Source organism: Molothrus aeneus, chromosome 4 (genome assembly GCF_037042795.1).
Source record: "Molothrus aeneus isolate 106 chromosome 4, BPBGC_Maene_1.0, whole genome shotgun sequence".
Taxonomy (NCBI): domain Eukaryota; kingdom Metazoa; phylum Chordata; class Aves; order Passeriformes; family Icteridae; genus Molothrus; species Molothrus aeneus.
In genome coordinates, this window is record NC_089649.1 from 67,746,452 (window position 1) to 67,762,521 (window position 16,070).

The 16,070-nt window shown below is 40.6% G+C and overlaps 1 protein-coding gene across 1 annotated transcript in view; it reads right to left on the reverse strand.

The window, feature by feature from the left end:
* The window catches only part of POLR1A (RNA polymerase I subunit A), a 33,299-nt gene that overhangs the window by 16,092 nt on the left and 1,137 nt on the right, over positions 1-16,070 (reverse strand). The window contains exons 2-18 of the mRNA XM_066549236.1: positions 15,805-16,009; positions 13,379-13,528; positions 13,182-13,289; positions 12,147-12,232; positions 11,938-12,047; positions 10,358-10,444; positions 9,583-9,685; positions 8,808-8,967; positions 7,667-7,840; positions 7,078-7,200; positions 5,499-5,726; positions 3,439-3,693; positions 2,942-3,133; positions 2,356-2,499; positions 1,708-1,891; positions 429-511; positions 158-316 (exon numbers count right to left, since the gene is read on the reverse strand). Of these exons, the coding sequence (XP_066405333.1) occupies positions 158-316; positions 429-511; positions 1,708-1,891; positions 2,356-2,499; positions 2,942-3,133; positions 3,439-3,693; positions 5,499-5,726; positions 7,078-7,200; positions 7,667-7,840; positions 8,808-8,967; positions 9,583-9,685; positions 10,358-10,444; positions 11,938-12,047; positions 12,147-12,232; positions 13,182-13,289; positions 13,379-13,528; positions 15,805-16,009 (2,551 nt within the window). The remainder of the gene's footprint in view (positions 1-157; positions 317-428; positions 512-1,707; positions 1,892-2,355; positions 2,500-2,941; positions 3,134-3,438; positions 3,694-5,498; positions 5,727-7,077; positions 7,201-7,666; positions 7,841-8,807; positions 8,968-9,582; positions 9,686-10,357; positions 10,445-11,937; positions 12,048-12,146; positions 12,233-13,181; positions 13,290-13,378; positions 13,529-15,804; positions 16,010-16,070) is intronic.

Sequence of the window (16,070 nt, forward strand, 5' to 3'; positions counted from 1 at the left end):
GGACAAGGCTGAGGAGGAGAGGCAGCATCTGGAGCCCCAGGCTGGGGTCAGATGGAAAGCTTCAGCCTGCAGAAGAGTCAGGCACAGCCCATCCACATTAATTATCTTAATAAGAAAGTGAAACAAGATTAGTATGCACAGATTACTCAATGCCAACCTTGTTGACTTCATTGTTGTAATTGTTCACTTCCTCCTTAAATTTCATATCAACCATGTTAAAATCCCTCTGGTCTTTGCAGAGATGGGCATCCTGCCACTTCCCTTGGACCTCCTCACATGATGCTGTTTCTGGCAAATTAAGAGCAGCTCTAACAGCCTGAAAGTAAAATATAGGAATATTTAGGTGTTAAGCAGGCATGATTGAATAAGGCAGTATTTCAAAAATTTTGCATTATGGGAGAAAAAATAAATCTGCAAAACAGACTTACTTCAATACCACTCTGCCTTGACCTTTCAATGATTTTTTTTCTTTTGTGGTCTGCATCACGTTTAACCAAAATATCTTCAATCCCTGTTAAAGAGGAGAGACAGAACTGAAAAAAAATCAAGGAAGGAACCACATTTGATGTCAGGGATTTTGAGTGAAGAGCTGGGAAAGAAAGTCACAACTGAAGTTATAAAGATGGTTAGACTCAGGGCCTGCAGTTTGACAAGAAGAAAAAAGTTTGAGTCATTTCTGGATAGAGAAGCTGTAAGCCATAGAAGAAAAAAAAAGAGAGCAACATCAACTAAGCAGTAAGGGTGTAAAATCAACTCCCTAATTTAAGGAGTCTTAACCTCAACAGTCTCTAAAAAATCTTAGTTGGTGCATTTGCACAAACTAATGCTTTATGGACCAGCCACATCAAACTGCTTTTTTCCTTCCATCCACATCAAACTTGCTATTAGTTGAACTTTTCACAATCTGGCATTTCTTAGCTTTTAAAAAAAAGATAAATTAAAAATACAGATCCTTGAGATGACAGGACCAGGGAACAGATTCAACACTGGAACCTGAACTCCTGTGAGCTGTTTGTGAGGAGTCCTGCCAGAGACACTAAAATGGTCACTAAAATGTCTGTGTCAAACATCAAATCCCAAACTCCTGCTCCAGTCTCACTTCTCTTCTGATGTTTTAACTGCCCAGGGGTCCCAGGCTAGTTATCTTTTCCTATCTAGCCTTTCTGCACCCGGGCTCTCAGGAGTCCTGTAATCAGTCACCTTCCTCACTCCAAAAGATACCCCTGTGTTGGTCCCTCACTACTGCTGACTGTGTCTCCATAACTCTTATATAAGTTTAAAAACCTGTAATAAAAGCTTTTCAAACTCATTGACTAAAAGTTTTACACTAAAATGTGATGTGCAAGGCTTGATCACCAAGCCCTTGAAGTTCTTTCATCTTGTTCTGTCAGCTGTTCTGCTTTCTAAGCAATAATTACTTTTCAGAGAAGCAAAACATGAGGTTTTGATCTAAACAAAATTTCCACACAGGACATATTAACTGTGTACACTTTGGCTAGGCAGGACAGAAAAGAGAAATGGTTGGATTATACCTTCTTTTTATACTTAGAAGGCCATCTAGATCAAAAACAAAAAACAAGAACAAAAAAAGGCTGGCTGGCAGCTTTCCCACTCAAGGGCAGTCTTGCAGAATTCCACTCACAGAATTAGCATGTATTATGCCCAACATGAGTGGTTTAGACCTCAGGAGGTGCTGCAGGCACTCACCCATGGTGAAGCCCCTGTAGAGCTGCAGGTAGGCAGTGAAGAGGCGCCCCAGACACGTCAGCACCTTGCCACTGGTTTCACCCCCATAGATCTCATAGCAGCAGTGCACCAGCCCATAGGCAGAGCTGCCAAAGTGAGCTTTGTCCAGGACTCCACACAGTAACTCCCCATCTCTGATAATAACCTGAAAAACAAAACACAGTTTTGAATCAGGAAAACAGAAATTTTAATGGTAGTATGACCTCAACAGGTTTTCCATGCAATCTATGTGAAAATTGGTTTAAATTGGTTTTTGTAAGTTTAAAAAGCTTACATGTTGGTGCATGGGTAAATGTGGTCAGATTATCTGTACTTTCAGAATTTGTAGCAGAAATGAAACTTCTAACACCACCTGCATTTTTCCACCTATAAAGTCTGACAATGAAGACACATGGTCTAACAAAACCAGGTGGAATCTACCTAAGTCAGGACCACAGAGCATTTTTCCTGACTCCCTGGCCTATCCTTCAATCAGCCACTTCTGGCAGCAGCTGTTGCCAAATATCTGCTTCTAACTTTGCCATCTGCCTTGCTCCCTTCCCATTCCTTTACAGTACACACAATTTTAATAGAACACAGCCCAGCCCAACCCCCAGAGTTGCTGCATACCTGAGATTCACACATTGAATCAAGATTCACACATCCTTTTGCAGGTCCCTTTACCCAGGCTCTCCCACCAATTTTTGCTTTCCCAGTCAAATTCAGTGGAGCATGGTTGTCTGGAATGATGTTTATTAACAATGTGGAAACAACCTATAAAGAAGCAGGATGAGGGGCAGGAATTATTTTTTTTTTTGTATAATAGCTTCTCAACATTAAAAAATCTGGCATGAATGAGAAAAGCAACATCCTGCATGTATTCTTTCCACTGACAGCAAAGTTTTGAAAGCTTGGAAGTCTCACAAGGCAGGAATATCCTCCTGCTACTCTACCCTCTGAAGGAACAGTGAGCTGAGATGTGTAATTATTCAGAAATATAAAACAGCAAAGATTTTTCCAATACTTAAATATATTAAAATTATTAAAAGAAAAAAAAAAGCTGTCTGTTGGGTTTTACAGCTCAGAAACACACACCAAAACCTACATGGTGTTAATGGGATCTGGCCTTCAAACACTTGGCAGCACTGGTTTATTATTAGCATTCTGCTTACTTTAAAACCACCAGCATTCTTTAGCCCAGTAAATGATAAACTACCTGCTTTCCTGTCCATAATCGTTGTGGCTTCATAATGGCTGGAGGAAAGGTTTTAATTCTCCCTTTTTTGTCTGTGAGCCCTCGGTACACCAGCTCCATGTACTGCTCTCTGGTGAAAAAGCAGCCCCGCAGTGTCATGCTGACTCCAGAAACCATGTGGTCCTGGATCAAGCCAGGAAGTGGCTTCCCATCCTAAAGAGGGAACAAGAAAAAGGTGGTGGTGGTGGGGTTAATAAGTTGTGTGCCTGCAGCTCCCAGAATTATTGCCCCTGGATAAAACACTTAAGTAATTTGTAAAGAACTCATTACAGCATAACTCTACTGAATCTCTTCTGACACTCAAAGGAACAAGATTGGATGGGCTGGGCCTTCTTTAGAGGAACAGAACCACACGTGGAGAAAGAACACAGAAATAAAAAATGATCCCATTTATCATTAGACAAAACAAACAAAAGCAATTCCATCTAGAAATAAACTTATCTGGCAGCTGTACTTGCCTTTGGCACCAGGTACTGTTTATCAGTGATGGCCAAGGTGTAGGCCTCTGCCCTGCCCAGCTCACTCTGTGGGAAGTGGGCATTCATTTCATCCCCGTCGAAGTCAGCGTTGTAAGCCTTGCAGTTGGCGTAGTGCAGCCTGAGCACCTTCTCGGCGGGCAGGATGCGGGCGCGGTGCGCCTGGATGGACGGCCGGTGCAGCGTGGGCTGCCGGTTCAGCAGCAGCACGTCGCCGTTCCTGATGTGCCGACACACCTGCCACAGACATTGGGGTGCTGCCAATGCCAATCAGTGCCTCAGAAGGGACTGACTGAGCTTTAAACACACACACAGATCACAGAATCGCAGAATCGTGAGCTTGGAAGAGACCTCTGATGTTGCGGTGCGGTTTCCTGTTTGACCCAGCCCCCTCAGGTGCGCCAGCCTTTCACCCTCCCCCTTTTGCCCTCCTGCCTAAGAGCTGTCCATCAATCTTAACATTCCAGCAAGGCCTCGTAGGGTTGGCAGAATTTCAAAAGATGCCCACAGGTCGGGGCTCATTGGCCTGTATATCCCCTGAGCCTTCCCCTCCTCACACCTGGTTGGCCCTCACCTGTCCCTCCCCTCCCCCTGTCCCCGGGGCTTAAAAGGACACGAGACCATGCAGTCAGTGTGTCTGTCTGAGAGCTGTTACCACATTCAGAAGTCTACCACGCTGAAATAAAACTCTGGATTTAAGCTCTACGGCAGAACCCGCTTCTTTTCTCTTCACCGTCGTCTGAACCTTTTCCACCAAAGGTAAACTGAGTTCCTATTTTGCCTGGATTTGTTCTGAGTGCCCAGCCAGCCAAAGGTATCTCTGTGGTGAAAAACACCACAGCTGCAGCCTTTGGTCCAGCACCGAGGCCAGACGAAGCCAGGCAGGACACACCCGGAAACATTCGGGGTCTAATATTTAATACTCTAAGATCGAGTCCAACCCATGCCCTCACACCTCAACCAGACTGTAGCACCCAGTGCCATGTCCAGTCGTTTTTTAAACACATCCAGAGATGGTAATTCTACCACCTACCCCGGGAAGAGCATTCCAGTACTTTATTATTATTTTGGTAAATTTTTTTTTCCTAATATCCAACCTATACCTTCCCTGATGTAGCTTGAGACCATGTCCTCCAAAACATCTTCTTTCTGGTATTCGTGCTTTGTGTAAAACTCAGAGAGAATCAAGACTGTTTGCCCCTGAATGCCCCCTGCTCTCCACCAAACAACCACTCCCCATTAACTCCCCCAAACCACAGTGATCAAATCAATCAGCTCTTCATCCAAAGCCCACTGGGCTGAATTGATACCTCCCACAAAATACCCAGCCCTGGACACCCTAGACTAAGGTAGTAATAGCTGGACTGCTATTAACAGCTTTCAGTAAGTGAAGCAGAGACCAAGAATCTCTTAATTTCAGCTCTGAGTACAACACAGTATATCCTTATATAGAACAGAGTCTCTCAGAACAGTCTCATTTTAATTTTTCTTTTAGTAACATCCAAATAGCCACTTAAGTGATTATCAACAAGAGCATTGTAAATTGTCTGTACAATCTAAATGCTGGTATGTTTAACTCTGTGACAGGTTCTGAAAGAACTGACATCACAGAAATACTCAGACTTAAATTTTAAATCTCTGCTAAGCCTTTATGAGAGACAAGGTAATACATAACAATGTGAAAACACTAATAAACACCAAAACTTTTGCCCTAGTAGCTAAATAGTGCTTTTCCAGCTCTTGTAAGGGATGGAGATACAGTTAAGAAGTTTCAAAGGTTGATTAAAGTGTAGCACAGAGGAGAAACAACTGATATAGAATCATTAGGTTGGAAAAGACCTCTTAGATCATGGAGCCCAACTAAGCCAGCACTGCCAAGGCCACCACTGAGAATAATCTCCATCTTGGCACAATGAATGCCACACACTGCGTATTAGAAGAAAGTAAAAGAAGGAAAAACAGGGTTTAGAATTTGAAAAAGTACCATGTTTTTATTCCTACCCCCTGAACCAGAGATGGAGGAGGGCTGTGCCCATACTCACAATCTTCAGGCCTGTCTGGGGTGCCCCTGAGGAGGGGGTGAGGAGCTGCTTGGCGATGGCCTCGCGCTGGGTCAGGCTGGTGGCGCTCAGCACCGTGCGAGACCCGTCCTCGTTGATGACCATGGAGGCCCCTGGGTGCACCTTGGGGCCATTGATGACAGCCTGCCTCAGCTCTTTGACATTCCAGGGAGTGACTGGCTGAGGGTAGGTCAGTTTGGTGGCAAATACCTAGACAGGAAGGAAAAGAGGAGAGAAGTAACATGCTGTTCAATTTTGGCTTAAGATCTTAAAAACACTAAAAAAAAAAAAAAAACAGCATCAAAAATTAAGTAGTAAATATAAGAATAAAGTACTTTAAGCTCTTGAATGCATCTCCTCCTCAGTCTACTCTAGTGCCAAATAAACACAATTCTGTTTTAAAATCCTCTACCATACGAATAGAAACAACGTCCCTTTTACAATTTTCTACTGTGGTATGAAACTCAATTAGCAATTAAAAAAAGCAATCATGGATTTAGATTCTGCAAATAAGCCAACAAATACAGACAAAAAGCACATTATCATCAAGTTTACTATTTTCTGCAAAGACGAGATTAATGAAAAACTCAAATTCAGGCTTGGTGTCATCTCGGTGTGGCTAAAAATCCTTAAGGATTGTTGAAGTTGGTGACATTACCACAGCCTTCTCTTAAGGCTGCAATGTGGAAACCCAGAGCACCAGGAATGTTTCTCTGTCTGCTCTGGGATGCCCTGACCCCCAGGGGAGCACTGACTTTCACCCTCATCCATGGAGAAAGTTTCCCAGACCTCAAGATAGACTGGAATCCACAGAAGTGTGAAATAGATTATAGAGAGTAGTGTAGGTGTATCACTTGGGGAGAAACTGAAGTTTTGGGATTTTTAGTATGTTGTGGATGGAAGCAAGATGGAGGGCACAGAGTGTCATCCTGAGTTTGTTCTTCACACTTCTTCTTCCTGGGTTTGGGTGGCATTTTGTAATTGGGCAGAAAAGTCTGCATTGTGGGCTCTGTGGGATCAGTTATTGGGTTAAAAGGAAAATAATCCAGGTGTCAGCACTTAATTGGATAGTTTAGTCTTAAAAGACCCTGTAACAAAAGATTGTTGGTCATTTTGTGCCTTGCTAATGAAAAGCTGCAGAACTCACAGTAGTGAGACTGTTTTACTGATAAGAAATAACAAACACCTGAATCTGAACATGAAACTACCATCTCAAGTGCCTTCAATCCAGACCCAGAGAAACCAACAACTGGTACCCTGGCACTGCAATACCTCAAAAATACCTTATACAAAGACCATAGGAGGAACAGGATCTACTTTTGAACAGACTTACTTCAATTCCTAATCCCACAAAGCAAGTACAGCTTTTTCTTTCTTTTCTAAACTCCTCTTTCTCAGATATGGTGTTCTCATTTTGTAACAGTAAAAATCTCCTGCTCTCCAGTGCTCCCTCCTTATTAACACTGGGCAGGAAACAACTCAGACGAGTCAGAAACCCTCTAGATTTTAAACTGCTGCCAAACTGCCAGCAGTGAGGACTCAGTCCTTTGTTCATGCTCACCATGGGGATGCCAATCTCGTTGGTCCCGATGTACATGTCGGGACAAATGACGGAGCGAGCAGCGAAATCCACGCGCTTCCCCATCATGTGCTTGCGGAACAGCCCTTCCTTCTTCTCCAACAGCTTGGGAAACAGAAGGTGACAATTAGGACCTGCAAGCATGTGTCACCCTGCTCTTTTAAGTTCTTCTAAGCCTTCTCATATTTACATTTTTGTAATGGAGTTTTTCGCACACTTTTCATGTAAATAATGATTGTTTTGCATTCCTTTCGGGAGGAGGAGAGAATTGATGGACTGTTGGTTTGACCAGTGTGGTTGGAGAGGTGGCAATTTCATCCTCCAGTCCATGGTCACTTTTGAAAGTCTATAAATACTGGAGTTTGGAAATAAACTGCCCTCTTTTTACCTTGGACATCTCTGCTCGTGCGTGTTGTTCATTTTGTGTCCTATTGCGACAAGTATGGAAAACCATACGGATTCTTTCAATGCTGAGTGGCATGAAAATGCCCACGTACTAACCACAAATAGTTCACTTTTTTCTTACATCATCAGCTTCTCTTTTTTAATCAAGACTCCAGCTGTTACCCACCTGACGAATACCAGGGTATTTGTCTGTTATCAGCTTGTCCATGTCGCTATCAAACACAATGTTGACATGGCTCTGGAGGCGTATCCAGGCGTTGTACAGCTTGTCTGCAATGCTCTGTCCTGGAATTGTTGTCAGCACAGAACGGTCCAGAGGTTCACTATCCTCTCCTGTCTCCTGCAGAAACAGAACTTAGAAACTTGGACATAACAAAAAAATATCTTCTACTTATTAGGCTGAAGTTTTAGTATTGATTACAGTATTAAATACAGCAAAAGAAACATTCACCACTATTTTGCACTGGTAGTCAGTCCATGTTAGGAATCACTGTAACTAGAAAATCCTATTCTTAGATTAAAATAATGTAAATCCAAGAGATTTTATCACTTACATCACTTTGTTTTCAGTCTAAAAGCCACTAAACCAGTCACATCCAAACTTCATTGACCTCCAGTCAAATGCTTTAAGAACAGATCTCCATCTAGTGTACACTGTGAGTAACTAACAGTGTTGCCAAAATGTTTTACACTGCAGATGTAAATCAAGCTCCCCTGAAACTGAGCCCAGTGTCAAAGACCCCTCAATGATACAACTGATGAACAAATATGGAACGAGGCAAGCTGACATACACTATTATTTACCTATACAACTATGTGAACTGTCAGAAGCAGACAAATATTGTTACTAACTATATTATTTGTGAAGTTTTACGTCCTACTTAGACATCAACTGTCAAAAAATAAACACAATCACAACTGGCTCCACTAGGCTTAGAAACTGAAGTGTACTGAAGTGACTTATCATCTCCCTTTTCATGTGCTGAAACACTGGCAAAGTTTTATTCTGAACTGTTTGTGCTGTACATATTTAATTCTCCAGAAACAAGAGCCCATTATGTCTCACATACATTAATCTAATACCAAAAATCCACGGCTAAAAGAATTTGAGCAATATGTTTTTTCCCTTTGCACCAGGTAGAAAGGAGCAGAGGGAAAAAACCAAACAAGGTATGGAATATGCCCATCAGCAGATATTCCAACAGGTCAGGCAAGAACTGTTACAGGAACAGCTTAAACAGGAACCTTCCTGAACTCGACCCACCCATCCAAAAAAAGCAAAGAATAAGACAACCAGCAACTCTTACTGTTTGAAATTCTTCTGTAATCTTTATTGGCTGACACTGTTCTTTGGCCATGAAAACCAAGAGCTTCCTTATCAGCTGAGCATCTTTCATCACAGCCTGCAGGTTCACAGTCTGCCCGTTTGTGAACAGGCGATCTCCGAGGCGATTTACAGGACGGTACCTACAGCAAATCAAAATCACCTCAGAGGATCAAAGCCACTCAAAAGCAGCATGAAAAACCTCAAACTTTCTAAGCTAAATCTTCAGTGCATGGAAAATAATCCAAGCTCACAGTGGGCATTTAAAAATTCATATATTCTACTGGGACAGTCATAAAAGAGGAATAATTCTTAACAAGAAATTCTATCAGTATTGTGCAGTTACAATATTCTATATTCATTTAAAATACTAATATATATATAAATACTAAAATACTAAATACAAATACACTAAATATATACTATATATTTAATACAGTATATGTTATATTAATATATACTTAAAATATATTTTATATACTTATAATATACTAAGTATATACTAAATACTAAAATATATTTTAAAATATAAAATACTAAAATATATCTTTTCCATAATTAGTATTTCAGTCTTCTAACAAACTCACTTGAAGTTACAATAGAACTTATCAACTACTAGTATAATTTTTATTATTTAAACACTCTATTGACACTTAAGCAGACCAGTGTCTGTATTACAGGAGTTTGGATCTCCAACTCCTGCAAAAGGTGCACTAAATCCTGTGATTTCTACATGATTTTGGGAGGATAAATTTTACCTTGAAGGTGGAACCACAAGCAGATCTAGAAAAAACATGTCTGGACTGAATTCTGAACTCCCATGGGGATCCATCCCAGGGAAGAGATAACGCAGAAAGAAACCTAAAAAGAGACAAAATAAATAAAAACTCATTCTCATTGCTATTGTTTGGGAATCCAAACCCCCAGATGCCCTTGGTCAACCAAGTCAAAAGAATCTGCTAAGTTAACACTATTGAGCCTTTTTAAAATAAAAACATTCAGACACAGTTTAGAAAGAATTGCCACTCTTTTTTTTTTTTTTGTCACATACGTGGTATTTTAGGAACAACTCTGGACAGAAATATAGATTATAGCAAATGGAGAAAGCAGAACTAGAGGAAGAAAGGTTCCAGCAGCTGACTGTGACTGATTCACAAAAGTGCTTTGGTTTCTCCTGGCAAGTGCAGACAGATTCAGAGTACAGGCAACCCAAAAAAGAGGCTGATAAATCCATTCTCAGTCTGTAACCAGTGTAACTGTGGGATGCAGCACCACAGGAAATCACAGTCTCTGCAAACAACTGTTGTGATTTGTGAGGAGCCACAATTTGAGAATAAATGATCAAAGTGTTAATTGAATCCAGGTCTCTGCATTCACTGGCTGCCAGTCCTCCCGTCACAAAACTTATTTTGCAGCCAGAAGCCCCTAAGGCAAAAGGCAAATATTTGACAAGGAGTTCATACTGCAAGATTTGCAGATTTGTCCAGTAAATGGTACAGAAAATAAAGTCATGTTGCTCTTCACAACCATTACCTTCATTCTTCCACAGAGCCAGGATGTATTCCTTGGCAGTCATTGGTGTCAGGTATCCTCTCTTCCCTAACTGGCTTTCATCAATACCTAAAAAGTAAAAAATAAAATAAAAATAAAATATTCATTTAAAAAAAAAATCTCAAGACATTACTGTGAAAGTTTTTTGGTGGTTTTTTTGTTTTGTTTTTTTTTTTTTTTGCTTACAGTACTGTTTCCAGCTCAGAGAAGGAATGGAAATACAAAATATACATACAAAATATACTGGCTGACATCTACATCAAAATTTTCATTTAAATGTTTGCTTTGGGAATATGATTAAGTAAAATTAAGTAAAAATGAAACCATTTCTGTGACTAGTGAATATGAATATAAGTAACAGAAATAAGACTCTAACATCTAAAGTTTATGCTTTTTTTCGCTTAGAGTGTTCAAAAGATCTCATCCCCTGACCAAAACACAAGTCAAGTCTCAGCCTGCAGCTGGGGAAGCTTTCAGTGGGGTTCAGGTGGATATCAAGGTTTCCATGAAATACTAAACTGAAGGAGACAATAGCACCATCCCTATTATAGGTGAGAGTCTGGGCTACCTCTGCTTTGGAGAGGAAGGAAAACACATGGTTTTGCTACTAAAAAGCAAAAAGATCAATTATTTTCAAACAAAGCCAGAGATTTTAGCTCTCAATTTCGACAACTCGAAGAAAAGCAATCCTCCCACAACCTCAGACAGTTTCCTACTCCTCTTCTGGCTTAGGTCCTGAAATGCAGATTTTTGCACACTGAAAGTTCAATTCTCCATTCACCCAGAAAACCTTTCCATCCCTCAAACAAAAATGCATCCATGCCAAGGTTAAAGGTACTCCTTTTTGGGACTTGACCATGCACAGGCTATGCACAATGCACCTAACTGTGTGATCCATCCCAGCCCAGAACACAGCATACTTCCCACTTTGCTTCTTCAGCCACAGCTCCAGAGATTTAATATAGCATTTAAATCATAGAGTAGCAAACAAAATAAATTCTGTATGGAAACCTTCCCTAAGAGCTAAATCACACACATAAATGTCTGCTTCAATTCCGTCTCATTGTGTAAAGGATCAAGGATACGAGAAGGAAAAGGAGGTTCAAATTTATTCAAATTAATTAATCCTGGAAAGTGCCACCTACTTTCTATTTTGTCTTTTACTCTTTAAGAAGAAATTCACTCACAAGAGTTAGGATTATGTGATTTTCTTTCTGAAGTTGGTAATCTTTCTCCTAATTTTACCTGTAGTTGCTCTGTTTAAAAAATCCAGCAGAAAATCAACTACCTGCCAAAAATGAAGTGCCCCAAAACCACCCTAAAGTTGACAAAGATTATGCTGTTGTACTTCTTTTCCTGACACAGAAAGCTGCAATAGCACAACAGGCTCTCAAACAGAAATTTAATGGAATTTTTCTCTCTGACTCCTGAGCTTACTGGTTTAGTTATAATCAGTATTTTTTATAAATGAGTTCCAAGTGCACAGCCACTGCTAAGAATCTGTGCCCCTTAAATGCAGGGGAAAAGTGCAAACATATTTGAGTAAAAGACAAATATTCCACCTGCTGTTTCATCCAGAATGCCTTCCTGTCCTGATTTATGGTACACTGTAGAAGGATAGGTGACTGTCAGCTTGCTGTTGTGCTCCTTTCGTACCAGTGATCTCCTGGATCTTAAAGAGAAAAAAAAACCCAAACAGGACAAGCAGATCAAGGTTAATATTAACACAGCATTTAACTAGAAACCAGCTTCCTCATGTAGTTAAACTTACTTGCAGTTTGGGCATTTCTTTGAAGCCATGTGTGCTTTCCAGAACTGTGATACCAGTTTATTTCTACACTCACAAACATTTTTGACCTGGTAAAGAAAAAAAAAACAAACCAAAACTTAAAAATAATGAATATAATAAAAATAAATTAAAACATGTTATATGAAGAATTCACTAAACGTTACACAAATAACATTACAACGTGAATATTATTAGTATCAATGCACACACATCCATGTACTGATTAATTCATGCCTTGATCTGTAGTGTTCTTTCATCATCTTCCCATTTGCTGGAGGGACACATCCCTCAGTGCTCACCATACTCCTTTTTTAATTTATTCCATTAAGCCTTTAATTCTCAAGTCAGTACTGTAATTTAAAGTTTTCTCTAATGATGATTTAGGTAAGTATAAAAATGACAAAACCACTTCTTTTGACAGCCCATGAATGTATGATTTACATAGTGCTCAAAGTGCTTAAGCTTAGTTTTAAAACAAGTGATCAAGGAATTAAAACTGGCTTATAAACAAATCTCCTGAATGGTCTTAGATTATAAGTATCTTCATCACTCACCTTTACTAACCATGCACATTAAACTACATTTAAATGGAAATTAGAATTCAATTACACAAGTCTTCCTAAAAATGTCAGCGTAATTAATTCTGCAAGTTTACTGGATGCATGAGTTCTCAAAACGTGCTCTGCAGCTCAAAAGTCAGAGCATCAGACAGAGAAGTATCAACATCTGTAGGTGGTGTACTGACAGCAGTAACAGATTTTAATACAGTATTTATACCATTAAAACATTTCTCTACACAGACATTTCCCTGTTTTCCAGAATTTCAACAGTTATACTAACGGGAAATAAAATCCTTTTTCAGTTTAATTTCAGACATTTCCCTCAAAAAGCCCTCTAAACATAACACAGCTCAGAACTGGACAAAATCCAGCACCTACAAAGACAGGCTTTGTCCTGCACATCACTCTTTAAGAGGATAAAGCCCAGGATTTCAGGAGAAGCACTGCCTGTACTTACATTTGAGCACCGATCTCTTGTTTGAGAGCTCTGTAACATTTCCTGCACGTGGCGATTCAGCTCCTCCTCGATTTCTGAGCCTGTTGCATCTGCACACTGCTCTATAAACTACAAGGAACACAAGAAGAGAAATTAGCAGAGAGCTTTAGAGCTGTGAGACCATCCAAAAAAGGGATGGAGCATCACACAGTACTTGCCCTGTTGAGAATGATTTCGAGGTCATGGACAGCATGGAGCAGCCCTTTCTGCAGCACCTTCATCTGGCTCAGCAGCAGGTGAACCACGGCTCGGGGACACGTCAGCATGTGGCAATTCAAACAGGACCCTCTGATCAGAAGGTACAATTTCTGCAAAGGAAAGGGGGGAAAAAGGTTATCCTGGCAGATTTACTAGCTTGCACAGTAAGCAAGTAAATGCAATTGTTTGGATTTAAAGAGAGTGCTACTATGTCACCATCATATTTTGGGAAAAATCCCTTCGCCAGGATTTCTTCTCCTGGGAAGCTGAAAAGCCTCAGAGAAAAAGGAAAACAATATTTTCTCTTGTGTTTTGCTGCTTTGAAATGTGGTTTGGAGATTGTTTATGCAACAGGTGCATGTTTGATTGGTTTCATGTGAATTGTTTTAACTTAATGACCAATCACGGTCAGGCTGTGTCAGACTCTGAGGAGAGGGTCACGAGTTTTTAATTAGTATCTTGTTAAGCCTTCTGCCTGTATCCTTTCTCTATTCTTTAGTATAGCATAATATAGCATAATATAGCCTTCTAAGAACATGCAGTCAGATTCATCTTTCCTCCCCACGATGAGGGACCCCGAAAATACCACACTACTATAATTGGATAATTAGATTAATGGTTAATTTTAATCATAAAGAATTTGCTTGGAAAAAAAATATTTCAACCAAACTCATATGCAAAGTATGCTCTGTAGATAAACTCTCAGCAGGCTGTCTACTATTGATGCAGGGTGACCCCAAGGTAGGGAATAATGTGCATTAACTCCATGATTCAGAAAGCTGAACAAATGCTTTATTAAGCTATACTATATTACACTAATACTATACTAAATTACATATTAAAGAGACACTATACTAAAGAATGCTAAATAAAAACTTGTCATTGCCTGAGACAGTCAGGACACAGCTATGACCCAACTGGCCAAGGAACCAAAACAACTTTCACCGGTGTCTGTCACCATCATATTTTGTGAAAAATCCCTTTGCCAGGATTTCTTCTCCTGGGAAAATGAGAAGCCTCAGCTCCTCTATGTTTTGCTCCTCTGGAATGTGGCCTGGAGAGTGTTTATCAAAACAGGGGAATTGTTTTTAATTAATGGCCAATCACAGCCAGCTGTGTCAGACTCTCTGTCACAGGTTTTTATTGTTCACAATAAAAATATGAATATTTTTATTCATAGCCTTCTGATGTCTCCTTTCCCTTTTTCTTATAATATAATATAATATCACGAAATAATAACTCAGCCTTCTAAGAACAGGAGTCAAATTCTCATCTCTCACCTCACCCTGGGGACCTCAATTAACAAATCACTTTGGGTAAACAATCTCTATAACACATTCCACATGTGCAAAACAACAAGAGCAGTAAACAGAGATAAGAATTCTTTTCTCTTCTTCTCTGAGCTTCTCACTGCCTTCCCCAGGAAAAATCCTGGGAGAGAGTTGTGTCTGCTGCTCTCTGTGAAGAGAGCTGTGGCCACAGCCTACATAGAAGACACATGAAGCACTTGTGGTATCTACAGCAGCTCTGGGACCCAGGCTGTTCTTAGACAGAACCTGACTACAGCTCCTGACAGCTCACCCCACAGAGGACAATGTGGAACCCAAATCCCCACACTCGTAAAATGAAACATCCTGGTCTCAATCCTACAAGGTTCTTCACACTATCACCTTCTCCTCAAGGTCTGGGAAATTAAAAGTGAGGTTTTTTTTATTTAACACAGCTCTGTGTTATTATTTATCACAGTTCTTTCATTCCCTCTGTGGCCTGAAGGCTGGGAATTACTGCTGGGAAGGCTGCAGGATTTTAATCCTTGGTCAATACAGTTGACTTAAAGCTGAAACAAGGCTAAAAGGGGGTACCTCATCTACCTCTGGTCACTTGAAAGTGAGGTTTTGACTCTCAGTTAGTAGCCTGTGCAAAAGGCAGCTACTGTAAATGGGGGGGGATCAGCACCTCAGGAGGAAAATTCATCCCAGCTCAGGGGATGTTAAAAACTGGAAGTGTAGACAGCTGTTCACGTGCAGTAGTTGTTTAAAGGAAATGATCATTTTTACTGTGCCATTCCTTTAATTAAAACATGACATCCTGCAGTCAGTCACATACTTCAGGATGAATATCCCCCCCCTCACCTACCTGTCAACACTGAGTAAAACAATAGCTACAACAAAATGCATACTTTTCAAAAGGTCTGTTTGGATTGAACTATCATGACACAACAAAGCTTTTCTACTGCATCTGCTGGTATTACACTTGAAAGAGAAAACAGATCTTGGCACCTTTACTGGGGGAAAACTTTACTGTTTTCAAGGACTGCAACCACATGACATCCTGGGCACCACCAGCCCGCTCCCCAGCAGTAATTCAGTACATATATAATACATACATCGAAGAACAGGGGGTTGTAGACAGGCAGAGGCAGCTCTATATGCCCAAAGTGTCCAGGGCAGTTGCTGAAGTTCTGCATGCAGGTGGCACACACTTCCCTGGAGTCCGGGGGTCCCAGGGCCAGGTCGTAGAGCCCGTTCACGGCCGGATTGCCCACATTGTCCAGGTACTGAGGGTTGGTGATGGGCTTCACACTCAGCTTCCTGAAGTTGAGAAAGGAAAAAGTGCAAATCAGCGGCAGAAAGCTTGAATGGTACAACTAGT